Raw genomic sequence first — 17,181 nt, 5'->3', positions numbered from 1 at the left:
ACTGAACAATGAAATGGTTCATTGGAATTTTGCACGTTAGCTACAAACCCCAGTTGATTTTAATATAGTCACTCATACACATATCCCTGCAGGACTCGCCTATCAAAATCAATTCAGCCCTCTCCTGCACCATTCACTAACACCCACGTAGCGCTCCCGGCTCCGGCGGCGCCGCCTCCTCCCTGACGCACAGAGTGGCACCGTCCCATTGGACCCCGCCATCGACCATTAGGAAGAGGGCAACTCAGAGCAGCCGTCCAATGAGAGGGTAGGAAGGCCAGCCGTCTATAAAAGAGTGGGCGGCGGTTCGCGCGGGAGAGCGAGACCCAGAGCGGGAGGGTGGCGGTTAGAGAGAGCCAGCCGCGAGACACAGAGCGGCGGTTAGAGAGGCAGAGCCGCGAGACACACAGCGGGAGGGCGGCGGGTAGAGAGAACCAGCCGCGAGACACAGAGCGGCGGTTAGAGAGGCAGAGCCGCGAGACACACAGCGGGAGGGGCGGCGGGTAAAAAGGCGTTTGAGGGGCTGAGTCGCGCGAGCTCCGGGCCTGGGACCACACTGAGCTGGGATGGAGCCGAAGAAAGCGTGGCTGCTACTGCTTCTCCTCGTCGCACAGTTGGCCCTGATCGCGCTGGCCCAGGACACGCCGGGTAAGCATCACTGGGACCTCCCTCCCCGGGGAGAGCCGCTCGCTGCACGGCCTCGCACTTTGAGAATTTTGGGTTCTCAGCCCCAGCCATTGAAGCGTTGCCACACCTACGACTCTAGGGGATCGACTTTGAAGTTTCTCCCATCAATAAATAAATTGGCCCTCCTCGGGCAAGCACTGGGAGAAATCTTGTGCTCGTTGGGCCAGCTCTGCCGTTCAGTACTCATCTACCTCAGTGCTACTTTCCCGCACTATTTCCATATCCCTCGATGTCATTAGTCTCCAGAAATCTATCTCTGTTGTGAATATGTTATAGAACTTTTACAGTTGTCTGTGATAGACTCTTAAAGATTCACCAGCCTTGGAGTGAAGACATTTTTCCTTCTGTCTTAAATGGGCTATTCTGCCCCCAGGTTTTGGATTCCTAGGCTAGGGGAACATCTTATCTACATCCACTCTCTCCAGCCCTTTAAGAATTTTGTAATCTTCAATAATTTGATCTATTATTGTCACATGTATTGGGATAAAGTGAAAAGAATTGTTTCTTATGTGCTATGTAGACAACGCATACCATACATAGTTAGATAGGGGAGAAGGAGAGGGTGCAGACTAGTATTTCAGTCATAGCTGGGGGTAGAGAAAGACCAACTTAAGGTAGGTCCTTTCAAAAGTGATGGCAGCAGAGAAGAAGATGTTCTTGCGTTAGTTGGTATGTGTTCCCAGACTTCTGTATCTTTTCCCCAAGGGTGTCTGGGGTGCATGAGATTCTTATGCTGGCTGCTTTTCCAAGGCAGCGAGAAGTGTGGATGGTAGACTGATTTACGTGATGGACTGGGCTATGTTCACAACCCTTTGTAGTTTGTTGTGGCCTTGATCAGGGCAGGAGCCATACCAAGCTGTGATACATTTGGAAAGGATGATTTCTGTGCTGCATCTGTAAAAGTTGGTGAGAGTTGTCAGGCCATCCCAGGGAATGATCTGGTGAATCTCTATGTTCCCTCTATAGCAAGTATATCCTTCCTTGGATGAGTAGACCAGAATTGTACAAGTGAGGCGTCACCAAAGCCCTATATAATTACAGCAAGACATCTTTACTGCTGTACTCAAATATCATCTTGATGAAAGCTAACATTATTTGCGTGAGGAGATTGTTTTTTCTATTTTGTTTAGTTGCATGTTTATGAATTAACTGAAGTGTTGGGGGAATTTGTTCTAATGTTACCAAATACAGGAGTAGTAATTTGTCCAGTGATGTGTAAACAGGTAATGAAAATAACATACACTTGGGACTTGAGGAAACACCAGCATACAGGAAGAGAATAAATTTTTTCGTATTGTGATTGAAATGCTGCAGAAGTAGCTTGCAGCTTCAGGAGTTGAAGATGTTTGCTTTTAATTCTGACAAAGTTGGCTGGGTGAAATTCACCTCTAGCTGTTTTATGAAATTGGCTTTGAGAGCCTTGAAGTGATGCCAAAAATAGAGAAGATTGTACTCTGCATTTGAGTTGATGGCAATGCTTGTTGCTTTGTAAATTTGCTTTCAAGGTAATTTTTTGTACTTTTAAAAAGCATGTTATTCCAAGTTCACACAAGTGCACTGCAAGATATAGCTGATTATTTAAGATATGAAGAAAATTGTAACCTAAAAGTAGCTTAAACAATTTGATGGATGATGGGCAGCATCGATTACTTGTAAAAATGTGGTATTAGCATATGACTTGTGAATTATAGGTTGTGCTCTCATTTCTGAAGACTTGCCAAATATTCTGTCAGTGCTTTAAATCGCCGCTTGGCTATCTGAGGAGTTCCAGGTCGTCCAATAAATTAATCTGAATATTTTATTTAAACCATCTCTTATAATTTTAATGTTTTTAAATTGGAGAAACCAAACTTTTGTGGTATCACTCAAGATTGGACGTAACATTTTTCCTCAAGTTACGCATTACAAATAGCTTTTTTTCTTAGTTGCCTTTGAACACAATATAGCTGTACCTAGTGACCTGTTGATCAAAACGCCAGCATCATTTTCTCATTGCAACACAAGCACACTCTGCTTGAATATGATACATCCTCCACCAAATCTCACCAATGTGCTGAGATTTCTGTAGATGCTTCTATAATTTAAACATCTAGTTTTTCGAAGTCCTTTTCCATTGATTTCCCAATGCTTCTAATTTGGTGTGCTCCACCAATTTATACATCACGGACACTATTCCATAAGTCAAAGTAGGTCTACCTCCAACACTGCATAGACAAATGGCTGATTCTTGGATATTTCTCCATGCATTAAAGCTAACTGCATACTGAGCAATCCATTTCTAATTCAGTCCATGCTGTACTTTATATGAACAATATCAGGTGTTTTGCTGATGTCCAGTTATAAAACATCCACTATCTTCCCTGTATTTACTGGGCCATAACTGCTTTCAAAGAAATTTAATGAGTTGGCTATACACAGTCTGCTGCTTCTATATGATGTGAATATCTCCAACATGAGGATATTCTTGTATCCTTCATCAGTGTCAAATGATGGGGGGGATATAGGTCTAACTTGTCAGTTCATGCTCACTTCCTAAAAGGCTATTTGTTACTTTTTGAATGTCCAGATTTTAGCCAAGCCCAGTGATGTCTGGAAACTACTGGTGACTGGACTCTCAAACATTACAGGGTTATTCTCATAATTTTACAGGTTTCTAGTTGATGTTTGCTGTTAACTGTTTCCTCAAGTTTGCCTTTTCTCCCCTTAGTTCATTTGTAAACACTACTATTAGTGGTCCAACACTAGAGAAAATCCTGGATAAACTCAGCAGATCAGGCAGCACCTATGGAGAGAAACATAGTTAACATTTCAAGTCTAAATGACCCTCTACAGAACTCTCTTGTAATGTGGTTTTTGACCTGTTTTGGGAGTTTTGATCTGATTTTTGCAAGTTCTCAATGCATTTCATTTATTTCACTCATCCTAGCTTGTTGTTACAGATCTCCCCCGAACATTATGTACACTTTTTCCTTCCAATGCAATCCATTCTATATTATCCGTGGATCATTTACTTTTGTTTCACCAGGATGTACTTTAAAGATAAACTGCTGTTTCATTTTTGCTTACTCATGAAAGGAAATGGGAGCGCTTTTTTTTCCTCTAGTCATTTCCTTGTATTTTAATTCATCCTGCTTACCCTTTTAATTTGTCTAAAGCTAAGTTTCCTAGTGGTGTTCCTTTGTTCTGCTGTCATTGCTATCCTGAAAAAGACATGGTCATTACATTCCAGTAACTTAACTGTTAATACCACGTACGTTACTGCATTCTTCCTTGTATGTACCCTCGTATTCAATTTTAGAAATGAGTTCTTTATGATTTTAATAGATTTCCTGCTCTCATGAAAACTATCCCCTATTGTATAACTGATTTTCAAATTTGGAAAGTATCAAACCTCCTATAATCACCATTGAGGACCTGCATTCATACATTTAACAACCTTGTGTGTAAGTATATTTATTTTCTTTGGATTGTTAGAAAAGCCTGTATGCCAAGCAGCTATCCTAAATTCAGTGTTGCCCAGCATAATTTTTGGGCATGCTTTTTTTCTGTTAACAGATGACTTCCAGTTTTCCCCCTAAAGCAGCCTGACCTTGCAAGTTCATTTACCACTCTTTCGAAGTTTATAATTCTCAAGATGACCGTTTAATGTCACAAATGTACATTTGATACTCCAGAAGAAATTTCCAATTCTGTATAGCAAGAACGATCTGGAATGTAGTGAGCTGATAATATGCGCTAGACTGATGAGGTCAATAGCAGCATGCATTGTCATAGCAATTTTAGTGGATGTTTGTTTTATAAGAAGGAGCATTTGACAACAGTGGATCACAAGCACCGCAATCGGTTGGCAAACTCTGCCAAACAAGATCAGTGAATGTTCACCAAGATATAAGGGGAGCTCCCTGCTCCTTTCTTTAAAAAATTGCCATGGAATCTTTGTCGGCCTGGGCAGGTAGATGAAGCCTAGGTTCACCTCCCCCAAAGACAATACAACGTCCTCTCTACAAGGCCCAGATTATGTCACAAATATATGGTGCGGTCTGAGCCAGTAACATTCATTCAGAAGTAGTAAGTGTTGCCAAAGGAGCGTAAAAAGAAGCTTAATTGTTGATAAACTCAAGGGATAAGTGGAAATGCATGAAAAAATTAGAGTAGCAAACATATCTTAAGCCATTATTTCCGGTGTGTTGGAAACTAATTGTTTGAGAGCCAAATTAACATTGTGAGAGCATAAATTGATCCAGCAGCACCTATCTATTTTTAATTGCATTTAAAATCAATCTTTTAAATTGATTGTTCTAAACAATTGATTTTTAAAAGTATAATGGAAACACTACTTCGCCTGCAAACCCCCCCCACCACACCCCTAGAATAACACTGAAGATTAATGTTCTGTTATTAAAGACACAATTTCTACTGTACAAACAATACATTGAATCCCACTGAACTAATCAGCCAACAATGATTTCTGAGCATTGTTAAATCTCATTAATGGTGACTATGTGTGAACTATTGAAGTTATTTGAATGCAGAAAATTGATATAATTTCTAAACACCTTGACAGTTACATAGCACTGGCGAACTCCACTTTAGTAACAGGAGGAGAACATAAATATGCATGCTGAGGGCTGAAGCATCTTTGGGTATAGGGCGATATATTGCCATACAGCTGCAGTATGCCTCTTTGGCATACTTGATTTCTTTTACAGGATGTGCATGTTGTGATTTAAAAACAGTATTTCCTGCCCATTATCAGCATTTACTGACTTGTGCGTTGAAGATGGTGGACAAGCTTTGGGAATTAGGGAGATGAGTTACTCGCTACAGAATTCCCAGCATCTGACCTGCTCTGTAGCCTCAGTATTTATATGGCTGGTCCATAGAACATAGAACAGTACAGCACAGAACAGGCCCTTCGGCCCACGATGTTGTGCCGACCTTCATCTGAAACCAAGATCAAGCTATCCCACTCCCTACCATCCTGGTGTGCTCCATGTGCCTATCCAATAACCGCTTAAATGTTCCTAAAGTGTCTGACTCCACTATCACTGCAGGCAGTCCATTCCACACCCCAACCACTCTCTGCGTGAAGAACCTACCTCTGATATCCTTCCTATATCTCCCACCATGAACCCTATAGTTATGGTTCAGTTCCTGGTCACTGGTACTACCCAGATTGTTGAAAGTGGGGGAATTCAGCGATGGCAATGTCAAGAGCAGATAGTTAGATTCTCTGTAGCAAGAGATGGTCATTGCTTAGCACTTGTGTGGTGTGAATGTTACTTGCCACTTGTAAGCCCAAGCCTGCACATAGGCACAGATTACTTCAGTATTGGAGGAATTGTAGATGGTGCTGAACATTTTGCAATTATGATGGAGGAAAGCTCATTAATGAATGAACTGTTCAGAATTCCGGCGATAAGGGTAGTTTGGAATACTTAGTGTATATTTTTGTGAGAAAAGCTATGCAAACCAATGAGAAACTGTCCAGTCTTATCAATTAGTGAAGAATATTTATTAACTTAAAAGAAAATGCACTGCAACAGTACACTAACTACACACATTGTTCTCTTGTTCCCAACTACCTAGGTTTCCTGAACTCTGAGAAATGCCCCTTTTCCCAAACAACATCCAATATTAATCTTAGATGGATAGGATGCAAAGAGTTGGTATAAATAGGTTTTTCCAATTGGCAGGCAGTGACTAATGGGGCACCACAGGGATCTGTGTTATCTCCAAATTTGCAGTTGATAAGTTGGTGGAAGAGTGAGCTGTTAGGAGATGCAGAGATGCTTCTGCGTGATTTGGACAGGCTGAGTATATGGGCAGATGTTTTTTAATTCATTTATGGGACATGAGCATGGCCAGCATTTATAGCCCATCCCTAGTTGCCCTTGAGAAGGTGGTGGTGAGATACAACTGAGTGACTTGCTAGGCTATTTCAGAGGGCAGTTGAGAGTCAACCACATTGCTGTGGCTCTGGAGTCGCATGTAGGCCAGACCAGGTAAGGACAGCAGTTTTCCTTCGGTTTTTCTGACAATCGATAATGGTTTTATGGTCATCTTAATTCCAGATTTTTTTTATTGCATTCAAATTCCACCATCTGCCATGGTGGGATTCAAACCTGGTCCTCAGAAGATTATCCAAGTTCCTGGATTAACAGTCTAGCGATAATGCCCCTAGGTCATTGCCTCCACTTCATGTGGATAAATGTGAGGCTGTCCACTTTGGCAGTAATAGGAAGGCAGATTATTATTTGAATGGGTGTAAACAGAGGTGGATACTCAGTGAGACCGTGGGTGTCCTCATGCTTCATTTGCTGAAAGTAAGCACGCAGGTACAGCAGACAGTAAAGGTGGCAAGTGGTATGTTGGCCTTCATAGCAACAGGATTTGAATATGCAATTTGCATAGGATGTTGGTGGGGCCACACCTTGTATTGTGCAGTTTTGGTATCCATCTGAGAAAGGATGTCCTTGCTACAGAGGGACCGCAGCGAAGGTTTACCTGGCTGATTTTCTGGAATAGCAGGTGTCTCATATGAGGAGAGAATAAGTCAGGATTGTATTCATTGGAGCTTAGAACAGTGAGGGGATCTCATTGAATCTTATTAAATTCTAACATGACAAGACGATAGATTTAGAACTGAAGTGAGGAGAAATTTCTTCACCCAAGGGTGGTGAATGTGTGGAATTCACTACCACGGAAAGTAGTTGAGGCCAAAACATTGCCTGATTTAAAGTTGTTAGATATAGCTCCTGGGGCTAAAGGGATTTGGTGGAAGGCAAGATCAGGATATTGAATTTGATTAGCCATGATCAAAATGAATGGTGGCGCAGGCTCGAAGAGCTAAATGGCCTACTACTATTTTCTATGTTTAACACAACGCACCAGGCTTTTAGCAAATTATATTCTCTCTCCACATTTCAACTAGACTCTTCTTTAGTTCTAACACCTATTTCTATATATCATTGCGTTCCTCTAGTCACTTAGATTAAACACTTGTTTTCCTACTACTATAATCCACACCTTCAGACAGTTGCACCCATCACTTACCCTTTTTATCCAATTTCTTTATTTTGTCCCAATTTCATTTTAAATCTTGATTTCACTTAATTCATGAATCATCTTTTACTCCAGTATTTGCCACCTTTACTGCCTGCTGTAACTACGAGCTTACTTTCAGTGAATGAAGCATGAGGACACCCATGGTCTCACTGAGTATCCACCCCTCAGTTTACACCCATTCAAATCATAATCTAGTATCTTAACAGGCCTAGTACCCTACGCTAAGGAACTGCTGCAATGCTGTCCCAGGGCTGAGATAATTGACCTCCCACAACCGCAACCATCTCCCAGCTAGTGGAAAGTTTTTCCCCTGAATGCCCACTGGCTTCAGTTTTGCTGGTGCACCTTGATGCCCAGGACAGTCAATCTCACCACACCTCACTGGTAGCTGTGATGCTGGTGATCTCGAGCAGAGGCTGAGATTGGTCAGTCACTGAATCTGCCTGGCTGAAGATGATTGCACATGCTTCAGCCTTAATTGTCTGGCATTTAGTGGACCAGATAGGTCTTTATGATCATCCTTGTCAGGAATGTGTTAATTTGAATTTACATACTCCAGTTGTTGTGGTGCATTTCAAGTCTTCTCCAGTGCATTAGCCGAGGACTCTTGATCACTAGTCCAATTATGTTATCAATATCTTCTCTTCATTACTGTATAATGCCAGGCTAATAACCTGCTCCTGTAACCGCAGTATTTATATGGCTGGATCAGTTAAATTTCTGTTCCTGGTGCTCTCTATGGGGAGGTGTTTTTTTATTTATTTGTGGGACATGGGTGCTGTTGTGAGTGGGTGCAGTTACAGTCCAGTGTAACTGTACTGGAAGAGATTGGCTAGGGGAATGGCAAGTTCTGAAGCACAAGTGTTCAGTACGATTGCTGGAATGTTATCAGGGCCCAGTACCTCTGACTATTTCTTGATGATATGTGGATTGAATCGAATTGGCTGGGGACCACTAGAGGAGGCTGAGATGGATCATCCACTCGACACTTCTGGATGAAGATTGCTACAACTGCTTCAGCCTTATCTTTTGTACTGATATGCTGGGCTCCTCCATCATTGAGGATGGGGATATTTGTAGAGCCTCTACCTCCAGTGAGTTGTTTAATTGCCACCACCATTCATGACTGGATGTGGCAGGCCTGCAGAGCTTAGATCTGATCTGTTGGTTGTGGGATCACTTAGCTCTGTCACTGGCTGTTTATGCTTTTGGCATGCAAGTAGTCCTGTTAGCTTCACCAGATTGACATCTCATTTTTAGGTATGCTTGGTGCTGCTCCTGGCATGCCTTCCTGCGCCTTCCTGCACTTTCCATTGAACCAGGATTGATCCCCTGGCTTGATGGTAATGGTTGAGTCGGGGGATATGCTGGATCATGAGGTCTCAGCATCTACCCTATCAAGTCCCCTCTGGATCTTGTTTTTGAATTAGATCACTTTTTTCTAACACCAATGAGCATAGGCCCAAACTTCATTATTTCCAGACAAGATAATCCTTCATCCCAGAATCAGCTATGTGATGCAACTATAGCTTTCAGAAAGTAAGGACTCAAAAGTGTACAGCATACTGTGGGTGTGGACTCCCCAATTGTAACACAACTTTAGTACTCCATCCCCATTGCAACAAAGACTGCAAACATATAGAAGCAGGAGTAAGCCAATTCAATCCATCTAAGCTGCTCTGCCATTCAATATGATCATGGCTGATCATCCACATCAATGCTTTTTTCCCCCTATCCCTTTGTCATTGGTATTTAGAAATTTTGTCCTACTCTGCTTTAATGACTGAGCATCCACAGCACTCTAGAGTAGAAAATTCCAAAGATTCACAACCCTCTGAATAAAAAATTCTCCTCATCTTGGTCCTAAGTGGTTTCTTGTTTATTTTGAAATTGTCCTCTGGTTCTGGACGACTCAAGAAGTCCAGGGACCAAGGGAAGCATCTTGTTTGCATCTACCCTCTATCCATTCAAGTATGTTGTCGGCTTCAATTAGATCGCCTGTCATTTTTCAAAACTAGAGAACACAGGCCCAGTTTTCCCAGTCTCCCTTCACAGGACTGTCCTGTCCAGCTATCTAGGACATTCCATTCATCTTCCTCATCACTTGTGATGTGATTCATGAACAGGTACACCCAGATCCTTCTATACTGCAGGATTCTACAGTATCTCCATTTAAATCTGCTTTTCTATTATTCCTCCAGGCAACCTCATTTTCCCACATTCTCCAACCAAATTTTTGTCCACTCGTGTCCTACCTGTTTGTATCTTCAGCAGATTTGGCTACATTACAGGCAGTTTTTTTCATCCAAATTGTTAATACATAAATAGTTGAGGCCCCAGCACCAATCCTTCTGGCACTCCATTTGTGGTTTGTCAACTTGAAAATAATCCATTTATCCTGTAACCATGCTAATATATCAGACCAACACAGTGAGCTCTTGGCAGTAACCTTTTTATGTGGCACCTTATCAAATGTCTTATGGAAATCCAAATATACTATATCTCTTGGTACCCTTTTATGCACCATGTTTATTACATAAACTTGCCAAAAATTATTTCCCTATACCCAGAGCGATGATTTTCTAAATGCCCTGCTACTACATAATGGATTCTAGCATTTTCCCGGACAGATGTTAGGCTAACTCCTATTGATTCCTTTTTCTGTCTCGCTCCATTCTGAACAGACGTTCAATTTGTGGTTTTACAGTCTGCTGGAACCTTTCCAGAATCTAGGGAATTTGGGCGATTACATCCAGTGTACTCACAAACTTTGCAGTCACTTCCTTTAAGACACTGTAATACAGGCCATCAATCCTGGAGATCTGTTGGCCTTTCATTCTAATAGTTTTCCCAGTATCTTTTCCTTATTGATTTTGTTTTAACTTCCTCCCTTTTGCGTCTTGATATTCTCCTATTGTTAGGATGCTTTTTTGTTTTCAAGGTCGATGTCATTTCTTTGTTACCCAAAATTAATACCCCATCCTCAACCTCTATTGGACCAAAACTTGCTTTGGCTGCTGTTCCATATTTCTTACTTGTAGAAGCTTATTTTACATTTCTTGCTAGTCTTCTCTCATACAATGTCTCCCATTTTATTCATATTTTAATCATCCTTTTACAGCTTTCTAAAATTTTCCAGTTTTCTGGCTATCACTAATCTTGAAGCCTTCCTTGAGTTAGTGCCACTCATTCAGATAGCATATTTCTTTCTCAATGGGATAGGTTGTTATTGAGAATTAGGAAATATCTCCGGAAAGTCTGTCCTTCACTGTCTTGTCCTCAATTCTATTTCCATTCATAGAAGAAATCATAGAAACCCTACAGTGCAGAAGGAGGCCATTCGGCCCATCGAGTCTGCACCGACCACAATCCCACCCAGGCCCTACCCCCACATATTTTACCCGCTAATCCCTTTAACCTACGCATCCCAGGACACTAAGGGGCAATTTTTAACCTGGCCAATCAACCTAACCCGCACATCTTTGGACTGTGGGAGGAAACCGGAGCACCCGGAGGAAACCCACGCAGACACGAGGAGAATGTGCAAACTCCACACAGACAGTGACCCAAGCCAGGAATCGAACCTGGGACCCTGGAGCTGTGAAGCAGCAGTGCTAACCACTGTGCTACCGTGCCGCTCATTCTAGCCAACTATCTTCATACATTTGTATAAGTTAAGACATTTCACGCTTAACTGGATTTTCGTATTCTGATCGGTTTTACCTAGAGGATCATTTGCTAATAAAACATTAATCCTTTCTCATTACACATTACCAGGCCTAAGCTAGCCTGTTCTAGAACATATTCTAAGAAATTTTCCCACGTATACTGTATGAACTCCTCTGCCAGGCTGTTTTTGCCAATTTGGTTCATCCAATCTATTTGAAGATTAAAATCACCCACATTTATTGCAGTACATTTCTTGCCAGACTCCATTATTTCTTGATTTATGCTCTATCCTGCAGTGTAGCTACTGTGCAGATGGGGGATAAACTCCACTCAAGGGTGCTCCACCCAAACTGATTCTATATCTTGAGTTTCCAAACTAAGAATTTCTCATCGGTGGACTCTAGCCCATCAACTTCGAGCTGGAGTTCCTTGAGCTGCAGAACTTGCTACAGATGATTGTGAATGACACAGGTGTCCTCCACTGCCCATGCTACAGCTGAAATACATCAACTCTGCCATCTTTATTGTTTTTATTTAACTAATCAGTTTTCAGGTTTGGAAATATCTCTCAATTATCCATAATTATGTTTTGTAGTTTTATTAATTTTTAAATTTAGTATAAGATTTGTATCTCCCCAGTACTAGTTTACTACAGTTTGGAAAGAAGGAAAAAGCTTAAACCTAACCTCACCAATCATCTAGCTACTTATCTGATTACTGCCTCTGGGCTTCAGCTTTTGGTCTCCTGCTCTATCCAGTGTGTTCTCTTGAAGAGATTTCTTTTTGCAAAAGAGCAGAATTGCAGCTTGTCTGTGTACCAAATTCAGAGTTAAACCCTTTGTCCCACTACACTCGAGTCTTGAGCCAGACTTGGTGCTACTTACAATGTGCATCTGTTAAACCTCCTGTATTTATACTAGCTAACAATTCGGTGACCTGAGTCAGCCACTGCTTAAAAGCTGTTATTGAATCTGCTCAAGTTCTAAGATCCTTTTTACTTTAATGACCTATTGACTTGTCTTGCCTGATAGCTAAGAAATGCCCTGTCTCAAACATGTTTTGTAAATCACTCTCTGTTAAGTATTTGGGAAATGACCGCAGTGTAGGAAATTATCAATCAATCCTTGCCCTCTAAAAGCACTGAATATTAAACTTTACAGTGTGGATATTAATGGTTTGCCATGGTCTAATCTTATTACGTTGGGTCCATAGCTTTATTTTAAAAATAATTTTCCATGTACAGTGATAGCCCTGCCCCAATTATGAAGTACTGTAACATGGAATAAAGGATAGCAGTATTCAACACAATCCCAAGAGAAATTGTAAGGGTATTATACTTCAGTGATACAAAGCATTGGTGAAACCACATCTCTCTGCATTGTTTGTCTCATTTAACAAAGGATATAAATATTTTAGAGGCAGTTTGTCAGAGGGTTACTAGATTGAAACCTGGAATGGACAGGTTATGTTATGAGGATAGGTTGGACAGGCTTGCTTCCACGAATTTAGAGTGAGAGGTGACTTGATTAAAGTTCATAAGATCCTGGACATCTGGATATGATGGAAATGGAAAGGATGTTTCCTCTTGTGGGAGAGTCCACACAGTTAAAATTAGGGATTGCCGTTTGAGGAATAATTTTTTTAAGAGTTGTGTGACTGTGTCTCAGAAGGCGATGGAGGCAGGGTTATTGAATATTTTTAAGATGGAGGTAGATTATTGTTAGGTAAAATAAGCCCAAGGTTATCTGGGTAGATGGAAATGCAGAATTAGAAACAAACAGATCAATCATCACAATGAATGGCATGGCAGAGCAGGCTCAAGAGGTTAGATGGCCCTCTTCTATTTTGTATGAGGATTTTAAAAATATTTTGGGGGAAATATTGTATTCTGTAAAGTGTGTGTCTATGTGTGAGATTTTAATTCAGCCTGGAGAATATTAATGGAGACTTTGCCCAGAAGAGTTGAGATAAAGGTGTTAGATTTGTGCATTTGTAATTCGATATGGTGGGTTTGACGTACAAGTAAAAAGGTTGGATCTGACACTTGCATTTCTAGATAAGCTGAAATTTTGTTGGAATATTGAAGGAAGTCAGATGACGAGAAATATTTTGCATCTTACAAGAGTTCCATGGGTAAACAGCAAAGTGTATATTGCATTTTATTGGCCCAAAAGCAGAAATGACATAGAAACATGAAACATTTTTATCTTGGCAAACTTGAGTTCAAAGAAATGTTTAGAACAATTGAATCTGGAATGAAAGAAGGGAAAAGGAATTTTAGATTTGCTGTGGGTAGCTTGGGGTGTTAGCTGTGAAAGGAAGCGCTGCTGGAAGAGTTGCAGTTTGAATCAGCATCCAGTTAAGCCAGAAAGGTCTTGAGGCTGGAAGTTTTGGATGTTTATCCCCAGCAAAGTGGAACGTAAGTGAGAGTGGTATGCTCTACTAAGTAGCAGCTTTGCCTTGGGATAATTTACTGGATTTTTATAGTTTAACATTGATAAGGAATTGTTGTCTGGAGGGTATTGATTTGTGGGCCTTGCCAAGTAGGGAATCTTTTGTGAGAGGTTAGGGAATGTTTTCTAAGACCAATTATTTACTGTGTAACTGTAATCTTGTGTTTAAGATTTTTTTCCGATTAAACTTGTAACTTTAAAATCCTAAAAGTGTTATTGAATGTTGTGCCGCTGAGTTCAGTATGTTTCCTTATCAGAATACAAAGAATATGGCCCAGTAGACCAAGTTGCCCTCTGGGATTTGGTTTGCTCAGCAATTAACATTGGTTGTGGTCATAAAATATGGTTCGTATGTTGGTATCCTTGCACAGTAGTGAAACTTGTTTTCCATTTCTAGAATCGGATGGAGAAGAGGAAGAAGGTGGTGATGATGATGATGATGGAGAGGAGGAGGATGATGATGGATCTGTCAAGGAAGAAAATGGGGTTTGGGTTTTGACGGATGCAAACTATGATTCCTTCATTGCAGACAAAGAAATTGTGCTGATTGAATTTCATGCCCCTTGGTAGGTTTATACTTTAAGGAAACCAAATCCATATTTCTGATGCAAAGAAGCCAGATACCATATGCTTTTTTGATTTTAAAAAAAAGCAAACAATATGACCATAGAATTGTACAACGCAGGATGTTATATGACCCTTTGTGTCTGTGTCATCTTCGGTGCAGCTGTCTAACTAGTTGCACTCCACTGCTCTTCACCATAGTATTGCAAATAGTTACTATTGAATCTGCTTTTCAAGCGGTACATTCCAAAACATCACTCAGTTTTTAGAAAAAAAACTAATCTTTCCCTTGTCTTCTATGCCAATTATCTTAAATCCTTAGCGTCTGATCACTTTCTTCCTATGTGCTTGCTACCCCTCACAATTTTGAATATCTTTGTTAAATCTCTTTAATATTAGCTCTAGGCAGAACAATCCAAGCCCTCTAGTCTCTCCAAATAGCTAAATTTCCTCAAACCCTGTAATCTCCTTACTTCAAGGCCTTGACATCTTTTCTGAAGTGATGTCTAGAATGTTTCTTTGAAGTCTAATCAATTAATTATAAGGTTTATTGTAAATTTGTTTTGTACTCTGTGCTTTTTAACAGCTGAATCAACTTGATCTACAACCATCTCAAGATTTGGGTATTTCAGCAAGGGTCCCTTGTTTTATACCCCATATGAAATTTAACTGTTTAATTTATACTGCCTGCCTTAATTTTCTCTTCTAATACACCTCACACTTGTCTATATAAACTTTATCTGCCATCAACTGGATGGGTTTTTAAGAAGGATTATTAATGGAATGTGGAATTTACATAATTTAATATGTTTAGACTAGATTATTCTTGAACTGTATTTTGAGGCCCCAGATGTCAGGCACAGCTTGGTAGGTAGCATTCTTGACACACGGGTCAAGACATGGATTCAAGTGTCACTCCAGAGACTTGAGGAAATGTATCTAGGCATTGTAACAGTGACTGCACATAGGGCCTTGGGATACCCTGAGGTTCTTAAATATTCCACAAGTCTTTTTATATTTATTGACAGTTTTAAATATTGCCAGCACTTTGGAATGTGTATATTAGATTTTGCAATTCTGCCTTGTGTTTAGCATGGGATTAATCTCTTGGATTGATTTTTTTCTTCTATAGGTGTGAACAGTGTAAGGACTTTGCACCAGCGTATGAAAAGATTGCCAGTGAACTGAAAGAACATGATCCTCCCATATCTGTTGCTAAAGTTGATGGTCCATCACAATCTGGCCTGGGTCCTCGGTTTGATATTGCAATGTATCCCACATTCATAATTGTGAAAAATGGGCAGCCAATTCGCTACAAAGGACCATTGGCAAAGAATGGTAAGAACATTTTATAGTTATTTGTTAAATAAAAGCCTCAAGTGCGTAGTAAAATTTTGCAGCAACAAATTAAAGCCCTTGTATGTTGGTTAACATATTTATCAATCCAAATTGAACTGTTGCCTGTAGATTAGTAATTAACAAGCCTTTGTTACTTTGTGCACCATGACAAAGCAGTAGTTATTCTAGTACAGTATATCATAGAAGGATGCCTTGTGGTCTTAAAGTAACATGCTTCTGTAATAAACCACTGCCATTTCCAAGCAGAATTTGCTCAAGTCTCAGCAGATTGGATGAGGGATGCCACCTCTGGCTGAGGCAACCCTGCAGGCTTTATCACAATATTCTGGGCACATGCCCAATCTGGCAAATGTTATTGTATTATTGCCAGGCTCCATTACCGCATCAGCACATCTGCTGAAACATTTGGCATTCCTTTGGCCCTTGACATGGGAATGGCACTAGGTGAATTAGTCTTGAAGAGATCCAGCTCAGACGCAAATGGGCCAAATGGTTTTCTTCTATGCTGTAACCATTCTATGGCTATTTCTATGTTCCTTTGAGTCTTGGGTTTGACTTGTAGCATTATAATTTTTCTTTCATGAATATGAGGAACTTGATAGTGTAAAACACAAGCTGATCCATAGTTTGCCATCAAAATGGAGGAAACTTGAAGGGAAGTTAAAATATTACAATTTGCAATAATGGTTTGTCATGAAGGCACATTTTTCAATGTGGCGCCGATGACCTGAGAGTACTTGCTGCTCTCTGCACAAATGTGTTTGGGCCTTTTTTTAATGTCTGCTACATTAGTTTTAGTTCGGAACCTAAAAAAAGTTTGAAGAGTTCAAAGCAATTAGAAAATCTGTTTTAAAGCACAACAGCCAAGCAGTGTCAACGTTTTGAAATTCGTTTTTTGTGATGAGCATTGTACGTTTGTCCACTTTATCCTGTAAATCTTTAACACAGTTGTAGAATCGGGCACAGAAATAGTACTTTACTAATGAACACCTTGGCCTTGTTCATATCCTTAAATATTAGTATTTCAAACTACGTAATTTCACTTTAATCAAATAATCCTTAGTTCTAATATTTTAAACCTTCAACAGAACTTTTATCTAAAGTGAAAGAAATAGCTTCCCCTGACTGGATTCCACCACCTGAAGCAACCATCGTCTTGACAGAAGATAACTTTGATGATGTTGTGAATGATGCTGATATCATTCTAGTGGAGTTCTATGCTCCATGGTCAGTACACAACTTTTTTTTTCAAAAGAATAGATTTATCACTTATTTGAGAACCTGATAGCCACTAATGGTGGAAATTGGTGTGACAAGAAGCAGTGAAAACAGAAATAATGCTTTATCATTGTCTACTATATATGAAGTACTTATTATGCAT

General features: G+C 40.3%; 1 protein-coding gene across 1 annotated transcript in view; it reads left to right on the top strand.

The window, feature by feature from the left end:
- Nucleotides 1-315: 315 nt before the first annotated feature.
- Nucleotides 316-17,181, top strand: part of pdia4 (protein disulfide isomerase family A, member 4) — a 28,886-nt gene continuing 12,020 nt past the window's right edge. Inside the window, exons 1-4 of the mRNA XM_078236452.1 lie at nt 316-648; nt 14,275-14,443; nt 15,574-15,779; nt 16,889-17,027. Coding sequence (XP_078092578.1) covers nt 567-648; nt 14,275-14,443; nt 15,574-15,779; nt 16,889-17,027 — 596 coding nt within the window. The 5' untranslated portion in view covers nt 316-566. The remainder of the gene's footprint in view (nt 649-14,274; nt 14,444-15,573; nt 15,780-16,888; nt 17,028-17,181) is intronic.

The sequence above is a fragment of the Mustelus asterias genome, chromosome 2 (genome assembly GCF_964213995.1).
Source record: "Mustelus asterias chromosome 2, sMusAst1.hap1.1, whole genome shotgun sequence".
Taxonomy (NCBI): domain Eukaryota; kingdom Metazoa; phylum Chordata; class Chondrichthyes; order Carcharhiniformes; family Triakidae; genus Mustelus; species Mustelus asterias.
The sequence above is the reverse complement of the archived record's forward strand: the minus strand, read 5'-3'. Positions and strand labels throughout refer to the sequence as shown.